At 40.7% G+C, this 15,139-nt stretch overlaps 1 protein-coding gene across 34 annotated transcripts in view; it reads right to left on the bottom strand.

Moving 5' to 3' along the window:
• The window catches only part of NCOA2 (nuclear receptor coactivator 2), a 428,580-nt gene that overhangs the window by 57,477 nt on the left and 355,964 nt on the right, over positions 1–15,139 (bottom strand). For all 34 annotated transcript variants that reach the window (XR_014057045.1, XR_014057046.1, XR_014057048.1 and 31 more), the window contains one exon: positions 3,497–3,600. Coding sequence is in view for 23 of the 34 variants with exons in the window: in XM_081501778.1 (XP_081357904.1) it covers positions 3,497–3,600 (104 nt within the window). In the remaining 11 variants the exon portion in view is untranslated. The remainder of the gene's footprint in view (positions 1–3,496; positions 3,601–15,139) is intronic.

Below are 15,139 nucleotides of genomic sequence, written 5' to 3'. Positions count from 1 at the left end.
TCAGGAAATAATAGTAGATATCGACACATTTACTGAGCCTTAAACACACTGTGTCATTTTATTTTTACTTATTTATTTTTTTGGCCGTGCTGTGCAGCTTGTGGGATTTTAGTTCCCTGACCAGCGATCGAACCCGGGGCCCTCGGCAGTGAGAGCGCAGGGTCCTAACCATTGGATTGCGAGGGAATTTACCACTGTGTCATTTTAACATTTACAATTCTGGAAGGAATATTTTTCCCTTTGCCAATTTGCAGAAGAAGGAAAAATTGAGACTCAAAGAGTGTAAGTGATTTGCCCAAGCTCTTGCAACCAGAGCTGGGATGAAAATCCGGGTGGACTGACTCCAAAGCTTGTTCTTTGATTCCCAGGTGGCACAGACTTCTCCCCCAGTGTTGACCCAGAGCACCTTCTTGTCACGGTTGCCTGGACAAGGCAAAGTCTGGGTGCTCAGTGAGTTTCTCTTAGTTCTGCCTCCTTTCCCTTTTTGGTTTGATCCTCATTTGTCAGAGCTGTTTTACGGATCAGGGAGCTATTAGGACTGGATGAGGCTTGATAGTGACCAGGCATTCCTTGGATCAGGGCCAAGGGGTCCCCCCAGTTCATGCCAGTTTCTTCAGGCTGTGTATTTACTAGTTTTTCACATGGATGTTTCATGGACACACCAATATAACAATGTGCATGAATGGGGCACAGTGTGGCTCTTATTCTGTGAGCTTTCTTTGAAATATTTCATCTTGACATATTTTCATGACAAAACTACGCACTCTCAAATTAGAACTGACCATAAGGCACCAATGAAAAGCTCTTAAAATATATACATATATGTATGTATGTATATATACATATATATATGTATATGTGTGTATATGTATGTATACATATGTATGTATATGTGTGTATATATATGTATACACACATGTATATACATATATACAGACACAATTTTGTTTTAAGCTCTTCTTAAATGTTCATTGTGGTGTTCCCACTGGTGTAAACAATGTGCAAGCCGAAGTAAGACTGTGTAAATGCCTTCCATGACAGGTTGGCATCAACTGTTGGAAACCTTGTATGAGTGTGTGCGCATGTGTATATGGGGTATGTGGGGAGGGAGGTCAGGAAGTAAGTCAGTTGATTAGTTATGTACTAAGTGTTCTTTTAAACTCACAGCTTTAAACATACCTTCAACAGGGATTGTCATGATAATATTATCTACGGGTCACTTTTGGAAGTGCACGTAGCTTCCTACTGCTTTATACAATGGTAAAGATATAGTGGAAAGATGAAATTCTTTCACCTTATAAAACTATTTGTTTTCTTAAAGCTCACTATGATATGCTCTGATGAAAAAAACCTGACATTTAGTTTTGTTGCCTAGCAACTACTATGCTATGATGTAAGCATGAGTGTGCATCTATGCCTAGAATGGCTCAATGAGAGCAAGTTTTCTCTGTTTAAATTATTACATGTTAACAGGGAAAAGATGCAAATTCAAACCTTAAGTCTCTAGATTCAAAGCATTACCTCTCACATATTTAGCACTGAAGTCCTGCTACACAGGTGTTTGCTCAATGCACTGAATTCTCAGAAGACTTTTGCAATTGGATTTGATCTTATAAGATAAGATCCATTGACATCTAGCAATCTGATTTCTGCAATTAATGAGCTTGCTCTCAAAGAGCTTGAGTCATAGCCTTGTGGTTACTGCCAGCATCTCTTTTTAGAAGCCTTGAAAATCTTCCCAAGAGTTTCCACTCTACCTTAAGTCACCCTCAATGTAAGTAATAAACACAGGTATATGGACTTTTCCTAACTGTAATAATTAAAATTCCCCATCATTTCCAAATGAATTTTGTTTCCAGTTCTTTCATCGAATTCTAAGATCTGCCTAGTTAAGGGTTTTCTCAGCTGCTTCTAAGAACCAAGTAGGAAGCAGGGCTCTCTGGCCTTCCAGTGCCTTGTCAACTCTGGAAAATCAGGTTAAGTGTATTTTTGCTTTTTCTCTAAAAATTGTCATTACGTGTTTTCAAGCCAGTGATAAAAGAGAAATAAGCAGGGCCCAACATAGGGTCCTTTAAAGTCTTTTGGCCAGCAGGATATCCCCAAGGGTTGAATTTTGTCATCTCTAAAAATAAAGACTGGGTCAGACAATCTTTACATTTTTTTGTGTGTCTCCCTAGCCCCATTATACAGTAGATTTTCACAGAATTAGACTTTCTAAAAATAAAAATCATCTTATGCGCCAACTGGTTATCTTCACTTTAAAAATCCTAATTTCTATATGTGCAGTGGCTGCCAGTGAAGCAATTCTACAACGGCAATGCTGCAGACCTTCTGGCCATGTGATAATTTTCAATCTCATCATATCATCAGCAGAGTAAATTATCCTGAGAACTGACATAATTTAAGTCTCAGGGCTCCTCTGCTTCTTGTTATATATTCACTGACATTTTTTCCCCCTCATCTTACTATAGCCTACATCCTGAGTTTTAATTTTGGAATAGGTACAGCAAAGAATTTGTAATACTGTACTGGGTTAATAAAATAAGAAAATGGGAGTTAACAAGTTCTATATAGTAGTCTGGTCATGAAAATTCTTAAAGTTAATAAAGAAATGGCAGTTAATCAAGAAGGAGGAGATATATGTATACTCACAGCTGATTTACACTGTTGTACAGCAGAAACTAACACAACATTGTGAAACAATTACATATTATACTCCAATTAAAAAAAAGTTGGCCCCTCTCAAAAAGAAATGGCAGTTAAGACCACCCATTGCAGTGATGCTTATCATAAAAGTTCTGAATATTACTTCAATTTTTGTCTTTATGAAATCAATAATCTAGATTCATGTAGCATAAATAAAAAGTGTAAACCCCCATTTGGTCCTCAAATTTTAGCATGTATACATAAGTATCTGTACTTGGACAGGTGAAAATCTAAGAATTCTAGGAACATTTGAAAACATAATATATCACAGAATTTAACTGGACTTGTGAACATGAGTGCTTGTGAAATGGATGCTCAACTAGCACTTGGTCAAATTTATATTCTAATCTAGTTAATTTAATTCTACATTATCAATTTGAAAGGTATGTAAGCTGGAACCAGGAGTAAATTTTAGATACATATTATTAGTAAGCTCAAGAGGTCAGTAGTATTTCCATCTTAAGAGTGAAAAGTAAATGTGGATTAGCCTTAAATTATATTTACTTAAAAATGAATTTTGGGTTTGTTTTTTTTTTAACTTTTGAGATTGGAGTATAGCTAATTAACAATGCTGTGATGGTTTCAGGTGGACAGCAAAGGGACTCAGCCATACATATACATGTATCTATTCCGTACCTCAAACTCCCCTCCCATCCAGGCTGTCACATAACAACGAGTAGAGTTGCCTGTGCTATACAGTAGGACCTTCTTGGTGGTCCATTTTAAATACAGCAGCATTCACGGAAAGATTAAACGGAACACTGGGAAGATCAACAGCACAGTGAAATACCTCCAGCATCATCGGCCCCAGCGCATCCTTGTCAATGACCCCCTGCCCGGTGGACGATACGTCTGACTTCTGCACTTCATCGATGTTGGCAGCTGCTGCTTTCTCTGCAACAAACATGAGTGTGAATTAACTGGTGTGCTATTTCAAGGACAGAGTGACACAAGAACATTTTTATTGTTATGACTTCAAAAAATAAATCTTCAGCAGGATCAGATCAGACTGTAAAAGAGTTAGAGAACATCCCTGCTGCCATGGCACGAGAGAAACTGCTGGAAGCGGGAGCCAGAACATTAACTTTTCACCTCCAGGGCCTGTGGCTCAGAGCCCCTTTCAGGCTGCCGATAAAATGAGTTTAGAGGTTTCATGCCAGTCCCCAACAAGCATTTTCTTTTTTTTCAAGACTGCAAAACTGTTACATACTGCAGCACAATTAGGGCTGCAGACTTCCCAGGCAGGGATGACTGACCGGAAGTCTGTAGTTCAGGCTTTGGGAGAGAAATCAGAGATGCATCTGAAGGAATAAAAACGAGTCCTGACCACTGTTGCTGCTTCCATGGGACACTCCTGTGGCTTTTGGACTGTTCCACCTCTTGTCACCCTCACATTTAGAATAACCAGAAAGACTGGCCCCTGTCTGGAGGAAGGTGCTTAACGACATGAGGCAGAGAGTGAGACAACCTATCAGGCACTCGGAGAATTTCATCGGCAGCCCTTTCATCTAGTTCAGAGATGCGTGGTCTGGGCTCCTGGACTCAAATGGGCGAAGCAACTTCCCACCAGGCCCGGGAAGACATTCCGTCATGGAAAAGGCTCGTGGAAGAAACAGATGCACAGTCATCAATGTATATGCAAATGGGTTATTTTGAGAACACCAAGACAAGTTTAAAGCATAACAAGATACATCTCAACAATTTGCTAGAAAACAACACAACAAAATGTGTCAATTATTTGTCCTGGAATAAATCATAGCCTTGTTTACACTGCATGTTATCACTGTAATTAAATGCAAGTCAAGAAAACTGTGAGGACGAGATGGTTGGATGGCATCACCGACTCAACGGACATCAGTTTGAGCAGACTCTGGGAGATAGTGAAGGACATGAAGGACAGGGAAGTCTGGTGTGCTGCAGTCCATGGGGTCACAAAGAGTCAGACATGACTGAGAGACTGAACCACAAAGAAAACTGTAAATCAATTCATTACTCAGAATCAACTTGCTTTCATGAACTTAGCAGACTCTGCTTCTTTTTTTTTTGTAACAGAAGATTTTATACAGTATTTGTGAAAACCTGTAAAGCTTAATTTGTACCTAGGAGCCTATAGAAAATAATTAGGAATTATGCAGGCCCTCCAAATCTTGATGGAAATCGTCCACATGCATATGTATCAGTGGAAAAGGGAAGAGGGCCTGTGTAGTTCAAGTCTCAGCTCAGCCACTTAGTACAAGTCAGAGCATGTCACTTCAACTTTTGCAGGCCTTAGTTCCTGCCTTCTTGCATCATGGGCTGTGACAGGAGTAAATGGGACATGTAAAACACACTTTAAAAACCAGAAAGTAAGGGCTTTTCCTAGCGTTCCAGTGTTTTAAGACTCTCAGCTTCCCATGCAGGGGGTATGGGTTCAATCCCTGGCTGGGGAATTAAGATCCCACGTGTCGTGCAGCACAGCTAAAAACAAGGAAAAACAAAACAAAAACCCCATCAAGTAGCTTACAAATATAACTTACTACTAGCATATCTGTCTTTATTAGCTCTTGCTGACTGAGTTCCAAAGGCAGAGGTCAGAAGCAGGGAGTATCTGTTTCTCAGTGACTGCGACATTCCTGATTCACCTGCTTAGATCTGAATAATTGTGACCGGCTATAAATAGAGCTGTGACTTGTCAATAGCCTTTATAACTCAGCATGTGAGGATGTGCTAGTCCTCACTTCATCTTTCCTTGCTGCTCTCCCCAGCTGTCAACTGTGGGTCCCTCGCCCTAGCTGCTGGCTTGGTCTCAGCCCAGCTCTTCAGTCATTCTCACCTGGGGCAGGCGGGATCTCAGGCGCTCCTCTTCCCCCCTCCCCATTTTTCCCAGAAATTTTTTCATTGCCAAATAACCCCTAAATAAACACATATTGGGGCATACTCCCCCCAGCCCCAGTTCACTCTGAGAAGCTGTATTTCTCTTCAGTTTCTGCTCCCTTCCCCACATCAGTCCAGGGACAGGACGGGCACCGTCAGCTGCTGCTTCATCTACTTCTCCTCTAATTTAACAGCCCTGCCCTGTGAGGTCTCTGCAGGTTAAGGCCTAAAGGATCCCTGAGTTTCATGACTACTGAATCGCAAAAGTCATGTAATGGATATTATAAACGTCCGTGCATTCCCTTTTATTTACTTTTTGTCTTCAGTGTGGTGACATTCAGGGTGTAGGAGTGTTAAGACTCTGCAGACTGAGTAATCCTCAGCCTCATTTTAGGGCAAAATAATACAAAATGACAATGTTTCTGATAATCCATTTCCAAGTCCTTTGGTAAAAAAACCTGAAGAACAGTTGATATACAATATTAAATCAGTTTCTGGTGTACAATATAGTGATTCAACATTTTGATACATCACAGTCCACTTCAAGTTGTTATAAAACATTGCTGATAATCCTTGAACGGTACATTACTTCCGTGTATCTTATTTTTATTTCCCAAGTCTTTCAGAGATAATCAACATACTTTGTGAGATATTTACATTTTGAGGATCTGATTATCATGCTGAAGACCCCAAAGTTTCCTGAATCCATTCAATATTTTGTGGAATTAAAAAATTCAAACTTGGAAAAACTCAATCATGCAGGTTCCTGAACAGTGACAGACTTTCATATTGGGGTATTCTAAATGTTCTAGCAATGTGTTCAGGCACTGAATTTTTAATGCTTATCAGAAAATACAAAGCATGAGATTATCATTTTCTTTCATCTTTAGGAATGTACAGATCATAATTTAGGTTAAGGGCCTAAAATTTAATGTAAGAGATGATTCAGAGGGGGCAAAACATGTGTTTGGGCTCTACTGGAAAGCCTGGATAAAAATAATTATCATCCTGAAAAACTGCAATGATCAACCATGTCATTTTTTCCCTGTAACATTCAACTGATAAATTTTTGGGAGAAAAGCAGCAGCTAACAGGCACTCACAAAGAATGCAGGGCTGGTAAGAGGAAACTGGCCAGAAATACTGTCCATGTGTCTTGGTGTCCTGCTGTGTGTTCCAGTCATGCTTGTGCTGCAGGTGGAATGAAGGATCCTTGTTGGATGAGAGGATATATCTTGCTGGGGGCATCTACTGAGTCAAATGAGAACTTAGGGCTGAACAGTGAGGCACTAACTTTAAATTCAAAGAAGATATTTTTTTAAAAAAAGGCTAGACAGAGCTGAAAATACTTGCACATCCCCTGTAGTGGTGCTGGATTCTGTGGGATACGTGAGTGCATGGCAAAAGCAATGGATGTGTGGCGTCTGTTCCTGGGGAAATCTCAGCCTGGCCTCTGAAACCAGTGTTTAGGAATAATGGCCAACAGTTTGTCTAAGCTGGAATTTTAGGAATCCTGGACTCAGAATGAAAACAACAAAGATTTTCCCAAGGTCAGTCTGAAATTATGTTAGTGTGCTGGCAAGGAAAATTCCAGATGAGGCCACTGAGTATCTGTAAGAGAACTTTTAAAATGTTCGATGTTCACACAGTGCTCTTCATATATTCACTCAGAGAATGGGAACTGTTCACTACTCATAGAGTAAATAAATTATTTGGGTACTTTTCATGAAGTAATTACTACCTCTGTACAAAATTCATTTGGGCTTTATAGTCAAACAGGAGGAAGAAAAAAACTCCTTTGAGATATCTTGTCATGTTACCCAGACATACATTGGTATTTTGTGGGAGCATTTCAAGAATGAGTATGCTATTTTTATGTCCCTGATATAAATAAGCTTAAATCCTTAGATATATTTATACTTCTGTAAGAACAGCCATTACTATACTAAAACATACTCTTCAATATTTTTAAGTTAGGCAGTTTTCTCAGTGGTCACAAATTATATTGACTTTTCTATATTTTGCATCCATTAATCATAAAAATATATTCTGTTACAAAAATATCCTTCAGTAAACTCCACGGTTTACTGAAAAATCATCCCAGATCTTTTCAAATGATCAAAACCTCATGAAATCTCATTATTACAGGTGGAACTCTTACACTGAGAAAAGAGATGATAAAACTGAATTTTCAGAGCCTACAAAAAGCCTTCTCCTCCATGCCCTGCTTCCCAGTTCTTCTGCACTTTGACTATTAAGGTTGTTCTTTTTAGGTAAAGAATATGAAATGTAATAAAGCTAAAGCTTAATAAAAAAAAAAAAATATGACCTGAGAAAGCGACAGTGAAAACAGTAAGTCTGTCCTTTTCTTCCTCACCCCGCTAAAGACAAAAATGCCATGAAATAGCTCTAGGTCTTTGTAACAGCCCAGCGTTAAAAATGCAATGCTCTGATTAAAGAGACTGTCCAAGGATGTGGCCGTCATCTTTCTGCTACTGACCCTCCCTCCTGGGTAGCTGCTCCAAGAGCAAGCCCATCCTTCCTCCATTCACCTGCACTCTAGAAATCCAATACCAATGAATTAATTGCCAGTTTCAAAGCAAAGAACAAACCCCATTTCTTTAGAGACTGTGTTCAGATGAGTCATACCACAAACTGGGAGAAAATCATTAATATTATATTCCATATGCTTTTCTTCATAAGTAATTATTACTTGTGCTTTCTCTCAGAACAAAAGGAAAGGTGAGTAGGGAAGTGTTTAATCTCTAGATATTTAAGTAATTTACAAATACAGAGTAAAATTTAAATTTCCTGGTGAGAACAGAAACACACAGAAACTGTGATTCTAGCAAAAAAATTTATTTATCCTTGGAAAAAAAGAGCATATATAGCTATTTTTAAAGTATGAAGTGATGTTTGTATGTTTCTTAAAGACCTTTACATATCCTTAGAGAACATCATTCATTGATTTTTGGTAACTTAGTGAATCTTATAATATTAGAAGGTCTCATCTACTTGTTAATTAGTTAACTGAACTGAGAACATGCACTCCCAGGGCCTTTCTGAAAAATGTGGCCAGAACAGATTCCTGCCTCTCACAGGGACGGCAGCCACGGCCCAGGGGACAGCCATATAATTGCTCTAATTCCAGCAGCAGCAGCAGCGGCGACAACCACCAATGACTTAGAAACCTAAGTGCTATTTAATGTCTGCGCATTAGAGGGACATGGTAATATGGTCATTATTTAAGAGGTTTACGCTCTTTTTCTCTCTCAAAAAAAAAGTCATCTGAATATGGGACTTCCCTGGTGGTCCAGTGGTTAAGACTCCACGATTCCAATGCAGGGTATATGGGTTCTATCCCTGGTCAGGGAACTAAGATTCCACATGTCATAAATACATAGAAAAATTAAAAAAAAAAAAAATCATCTGAAGAAGCCACGGAAAACTTGTGGAAATTATCTTTAAAAAGTCAGAATTGAAACAAGTATCAGTGATTCACTCTGAAAAATATATAACCTGAAAAATAACCCACGGTGTATTTTTATATCTATGCATGGAGAATATTTGAACATTGCCCATGTTTGGATGCCCTGACATGTAACAAGTAAGAGTTTAAAAGTTGTTCCCAAGTTTGGTCAAGTATGAGGAGAGCTGCTTTTACCGAAGTGGTATTATTTAAGGTATTAGTACCTTCAACTAAAAGGGAACCCGATACTTTATGCAGGTTTTATAATTAATTCCACTGCTCCAAAATGAGTGCAATCGCTCACCCAGATACCTATCAATTTTTCAGCAGACTGACGTCAAAGACGAGTTTAATTATCTCCATAACAAATTTTAACACTCAAGCGGGAATATACCCACAATTTCCACCTTTTCCTGCATTGAGGATTTCAGGTGAAGTGACAGTCCAACCCAGCAGTGCTGGGACCCACGCTGAGAGTGAGCAGAGAAGTCATTGAGACGATGACAGGCAGTTTCTGGCCAAGCACTACAGATAAAATATTACAGGGAAAGTGATGTAGCATCTCAAAGGTTCTAGAAGGTAAAACCAGAGAATTATGCATCTGCACCCAACTAAAATTAGAAAAGCTGCCATCTGGCTCCGTGAAGCCAGCAGCACATTCTTATTCATTAGGAAGCATTCTGCTAACATAAAAACACAAGGCCCTTCCTGTGCTCTCCAAATGTGTTTATCTTTTCAACATTAATGCACTATATATCATCGAGCTGCTGAAATCTCCTGCCGTGCATATTAAAAACGCACAGCTGCACTTTCTTTGGGAGTGGGAGGAACTTCGGCTCCAAGTCACCTCCCTCTCTTTCTGACTCGGACTTTGGTGTTACTACATCATGGTTTCCCTTCGGCATGAAGAAATGGCAAAGTGAACCCATCTGAAGGCTACCTCCCCCAACCCCCGGCAAAGCTCCCTGGCTCTCTTGCTTCAAGAGAAAGCAACAAGCTTGGTTTCATTTCCATCAATGGGAAGGTGTGACTGCTGACATGGAACCAACCATCATGCCATAAGTTTGAAATATGCAGGTCCTACTTTGAAAACAAATGTACCACACGGATCAGGAAGAGAAAATGGTAGCCAGAAAAGATTCTGGGTATAACTGGCTAGAAAACACTTTTGCTTGTAAGAACTATCACTGAATCTGCTATCACCAATATACCATTTAGCACCCCACTTCAATATTACCTATCAATATTGAATGTATTGATAGGTAAAATTGACAGTGGATAACCTTTCATAGTACACCATGCATATATAACCATTTGTCCAGAATCTTTCTTTTACACAATCTATATATGTCTATGAGGTAGGACCTTAAATTTAAAGACAGATCCTGGAAGGCGAAGAACAAAAAAAAAATCAGACACAAAGTCAACCACATCGACAGAGAAAAGAAAATGGTTTAAATTTGTGGCAACACGGCTTCAGAAGCACTGCAGGTAGATCAACTCAAAGGCCACAAGTACATGTCATTAAACCCAGGCTGTCAGGATTCATTCATTCTCCAGTGTGAGAACGTTGGTCTCTGCCTGCATCTTCTCCAGCAATGGAGCATTAAGAGCTGAGGGCAAAATAAAATCTGAGAACTGCTTGGTTCCAGTTAAGTCTAACTCACTGGGCGCTGACAGCTAAGGCTTTAGGAGTTATCTGAATAAGGAATGGAGGAATCAGAATTTGCTTAGAGGACTGAAAGGTGAGATTGAGACCACACAAAGGAAAAAAAAAATCAGTAGGTATGAAAGAAGTGAGAAGTGAGGTAAAGTTTGAATTCAGCACTAATTCAGGATATTTAATGGCAGTCTCTCAAAGGACAAAACTATTAAAAAAAGTTTCACTTTTCTCAAACACATACGTTAACTCAAGCAGTGCCAACAAAATGATACCATAGGAGCATGCAAAGCTTCTCATAAATGGGTTAAAATACGGAAATTACATGAAAAGTTGTTTCTAAAATCCTTAAAAGAACTTTAGCCTAAGTAGTAGAAATATTCTATCTTGCAAGTCATTATTCTGTTACTTAGCACAGCATAACTCATCTAATTGTCCTACCTTGAATGTGTGTGTGCTCAGTGGTGTCCAACTCTTTGCAATTCCACGGACTGTTCTCCAGGCAAGAATACTGGAGTGGGTTGCCATGCTCTTCTCCAAGGGATCTTCCCAACCAGGGGATATGAACCTATGTCTCTTACATCTCCTTGTATTGCAGGCAGGTTCTTTACCCACTAAGCCACCTGGGAAACCCCAGTCCTACATTACACCCTGGCAATATTTATTACCTCTCTCCCCAGTGGCATGATCCTGTTTGAAGGTTTCAGGTACTTTTTGACTCTTCCATAAGCACCTGATGCCCTTCCACCTGTTCTCTTTGAAGACCAATCATTGTTCCGGAAGCTCACAACAATCAAGCTAACCCCTTCCTCTGCTCCTGCAAGGCCTGGTGCCTACCAGCCCCTGACCCTAGGGCTGTGAGATGACTGATCTGTTCCCACAGCTGTCCCTTTCGCAGCGTTGCTGGCTGTTTGGCTACAGGAGAAGTCGTTTTACTCTCTGGCTGGCACACAGTGGGTGCTCAAGCCATGTGTTAACATTGAACAGTTTTACCGCTGGAGCTGAAATTCAGGATATGCAGAATCTAAAACTCACAAGTACCTCTGTTGAAAGAGCTGTTCTGAAGGGCTTCACTGTGTACTTAACATAGCGGAGGTCTAAGGCTCTGATTTTTGTAATCCAAGTATGAAGTAGAAATAGGATGAGACAGAAGTGAGACTGTGAGTGTTAAGGGCATCAGGACTATCCTGGTGGGGAATGGGGCAGCATTAGGTGGGGTGCTTTATATTTCTTTCCAGACTCCGGGGATTTTATTAACAAAAACAACATAGCGTCTTCTCACTGACCAAAGCACCATCTCTTTCTACACTTTAGAGATGAAGAAAAATAAACAGACCAACTTGATTCATCTAGGTAATCTATCATTTAGGAAGTTGCAAATTGCTCCATAAAAAAGGGTAGCTTAGGTATCACGGGAGTTTTTACTCTGACTCGGGGATTTTCCTAGCCATGCTTAACTCTTAAGAAATTATGAGGCAAGCCAGGTAGATGTCTACATTTGACCCGTATGCCGGAGACCCAGGATGGACGACTGCTTCATCATATTTCTAGGTTTTCCCACATGGTGGGCTGGGAGAAGCCCTGGCCTCCAAGGAGAAGGTTCCTGTCCGAACTGCAAGAGTCATCTGGAAAGTGAGGCTGGGCAGAGGAGGGCTGACATCCCTGGAGAGGCTGGCAAGGATCTTGTCTTATTCAACTTTGGACACTCAGTGACTAACATGAAACTTACCACCTCAACGGTGTCCAATAAAAGCACAGGGTAAAAGGGGGGGGGGAGGATGGAAGGGGAGAGGCTAGAAAACAAAGAAGGATTGGTCTCTTGATGTCCCCTTACCCTTCTCACCAATTCCACAAGTTCCTACTTCGTTCAGGGTTCACAGGGCTCCGATCCAAGACTCCCTTTCCCTTAGCAGTGGATGTTCAGAGGAATGCTTCTTGTGAGACTGAACAGCCACCTAGGACTCGACCTTCCTTTTCTCTGGGGCCATTCTTCCGTGCCCACCCCCATGCTCCCACTCGCCTGTCACTGACATGCCTCCTGCTCTGATTCACTTTAGGTTCCGCCTGTCAGACCAGCTAGCCTGCTCTCTCCTCACGATTCTCTCCCCTTTGGATATTTTTTCCTTCCAGTTTTTCTCTGCAGACACAGGACCTGATGCCTGTCTCCTGAAGAGACTGGTACAGTGAATTGTGCAGACCCGTCTCTCCTTTGCCCACTGAGACCCCAACAATCTCACAGGGAGGCACCCACTTCCAGAGGAGTCTGTCCTGCCTGCCACCCCCAGAACCCTGGGCGCTCACTTGTGCCTTAGCTTGAATAGTCATAGGGGAACCTTTTGAGCAGGCTTTTTAAAAAGCAAGTGTTCCCAATTTCAAGCACCTAATGCAGGAAGCTGATAATAGAACACAGAATCATCCAATTTAGAGTCTTGAAACATTAAATTATGTTAAATCATATCACCCTAGTAGAGAAAGCACAGCATTGATAACAATTTGGGAACCTTGCCTAAATACATGGAGTAGCATGGCTCTGGTTAATCACGGAAGGCAGGCTAGAGGAGGGCATACTAGCAAGGGGTCGAGGCAATTGGATTTCAAAGTGACAGTAAGGTGAGGGCAGTGTCCCTGGTGAAAGGTCTCCATGGTCAGGGACCAGAGAGGACCAGGGCCCCCAGCATCTACTCCCTGGGTCACAAGGCCCATATAGGGCCCATTGTCAGAGGTGGGCTCCAGAAAATCATACTGTCTGCAACCACCAAAATCTCTGGTGGACAAAAAATCTCTAAAAACTGAAGTTTCATTTAGATCAATTCGGCAGATTAACGACTAAGACATAAACAAATCCCAGGTAATCCCTATGTGAATGTTTAGGGAGGAGAAGAAACAACTATTAAGACAGCAGATCTAGTCAAGTTTATTTCAGGCACTTTGAACAATTACTACAAGCAAAGTGCATCATTTCTGGTGACCTTGAAGCCATCATTCTTGGTTGTTTCTTGTTAGTCCACAAAAACAGAACTTTTGTGGGAGAAACTACAGCAAGTATCATTTTTATATCATACAGAAACAGAAGTTTAATCTATTCTATTCAAATGTTTGAAATAGCATTTTGATTTGAACTCATATTTTGACATACTGAAGTGTCGGTACCCCTTGACCCCCAACTAATCTTCAAGAGGTCCTGGGCTTTATGAACGTGGGCTCTGAGGAGAGAGCATAGTGATTAATGCTGACCATGCAGAGTGATGGACAAAGTTGTTATTCGGAATGATTCATCTTCTGCACGAAGAGCTGTCATCTTAGGATGGCATCTTAACTGTCCAGACCAAATGTGAAACAAAGCTGGGTAAAAGAAAGGATCTGACTTGTCATGAAGGCCAAATATATGCCACGACAGAATTTTTTACAGCAAGGTTTGCCCACACAACAAAGAGAAACTGGATATGTATTTGCAGATTTCCAACACACGTACTCAAAACTTTGATTGTGGAGAATAATCACTGTACCTTCAGTAAGAGAGTGAAAGTAAAAGTGCTAGTCGCTCAGTCATGTCCAACTCTTTGTGACCCCATGGACTGTAGCCCTCCAGGCTCCTCTGTCCATGGGATTCTCCAGGCAAGAATACTAGAGTGGGTTGCCATTCCCTTCTCCAGGGGATCTTCTGAACCCAGGGATTGAACCCAGGTATCTTGCATTGCAGGCAGACTCTTGACCATCTGAGCCACCAGGGAAGCCTAGTAAGAGATTAGGTGAAAAGAAAAGGACTGGCAAGAATTTGGGAAGTAATTCCAAAGTAGATCTTCCTGATTTTCCAAAATAGGAGGTTTCCTTATCATTATCACAGTCTCCTAAGTTCAAAAGACATCCTAGAAAACCAATATTCACTGTGTTTCATAATGACAATAGCAAAAGATTTAAATTTGTCTTTAAAGTGATCCTTTAAATACCGTGTGGCATAAAATCTCTCCAATTTAAGCAGGAGTGGCACTGAGTTATCAACCAGCCTTCCACAACTATTTACAGCAGCAGGCAATTAAAGAGAAGACAGGGGTCAGCTTCATGCAGAAACGCACAGGCCTCACCAGGCAGCAGGTGCACAGTGAGGGGCTTAGACACTGTGGTACCTGCACATCTGAAAGCCCAGCAAAAGTGTGGACAAGAGGTGACCACAGTTTGCATGATGAGGTTAAAGTGAAATGAACAAAGGTTGACATTTACAGAGATCCCTAAATTTGGTATCCTGACTACCTTTCCCACAATGAAATTCTCTCCTTTCTTTTTATATGGTCTTATGATTCTCCAGTAAATTTTGTATGCTACAGAAAAAAATTTTGTGATGCCGCTGGTAACTGAGCAATTCTCTTGGATATTGTATGTTATGTCCTCTCAAATACAAAGACTATTTAAAGCAATCAAATCCACTTGCAAGAAATTTTAAAAGGCATCTGAAGT

Source organism: Giraffa tippelskirchi, chromosome 6, assembly GCF_054371585.1.
Source record: "Giraffa tippelskirchi isolate mGirTip1 chromosome 6, T2T-mGirTip1v1.2.pri, whole genome shotgun sequence".
Lineage (NCBI taxonomy): Eukaryota > Metazoa > Chordata > Mammalia > Artiodactyla > Giraffidae > Giraffa > Giraffa tippelskirchi.
Note: the sequence above shows the minus strand (reverse complement) of the source record. Positions and strands in the feature narration are given on the sequence as shown.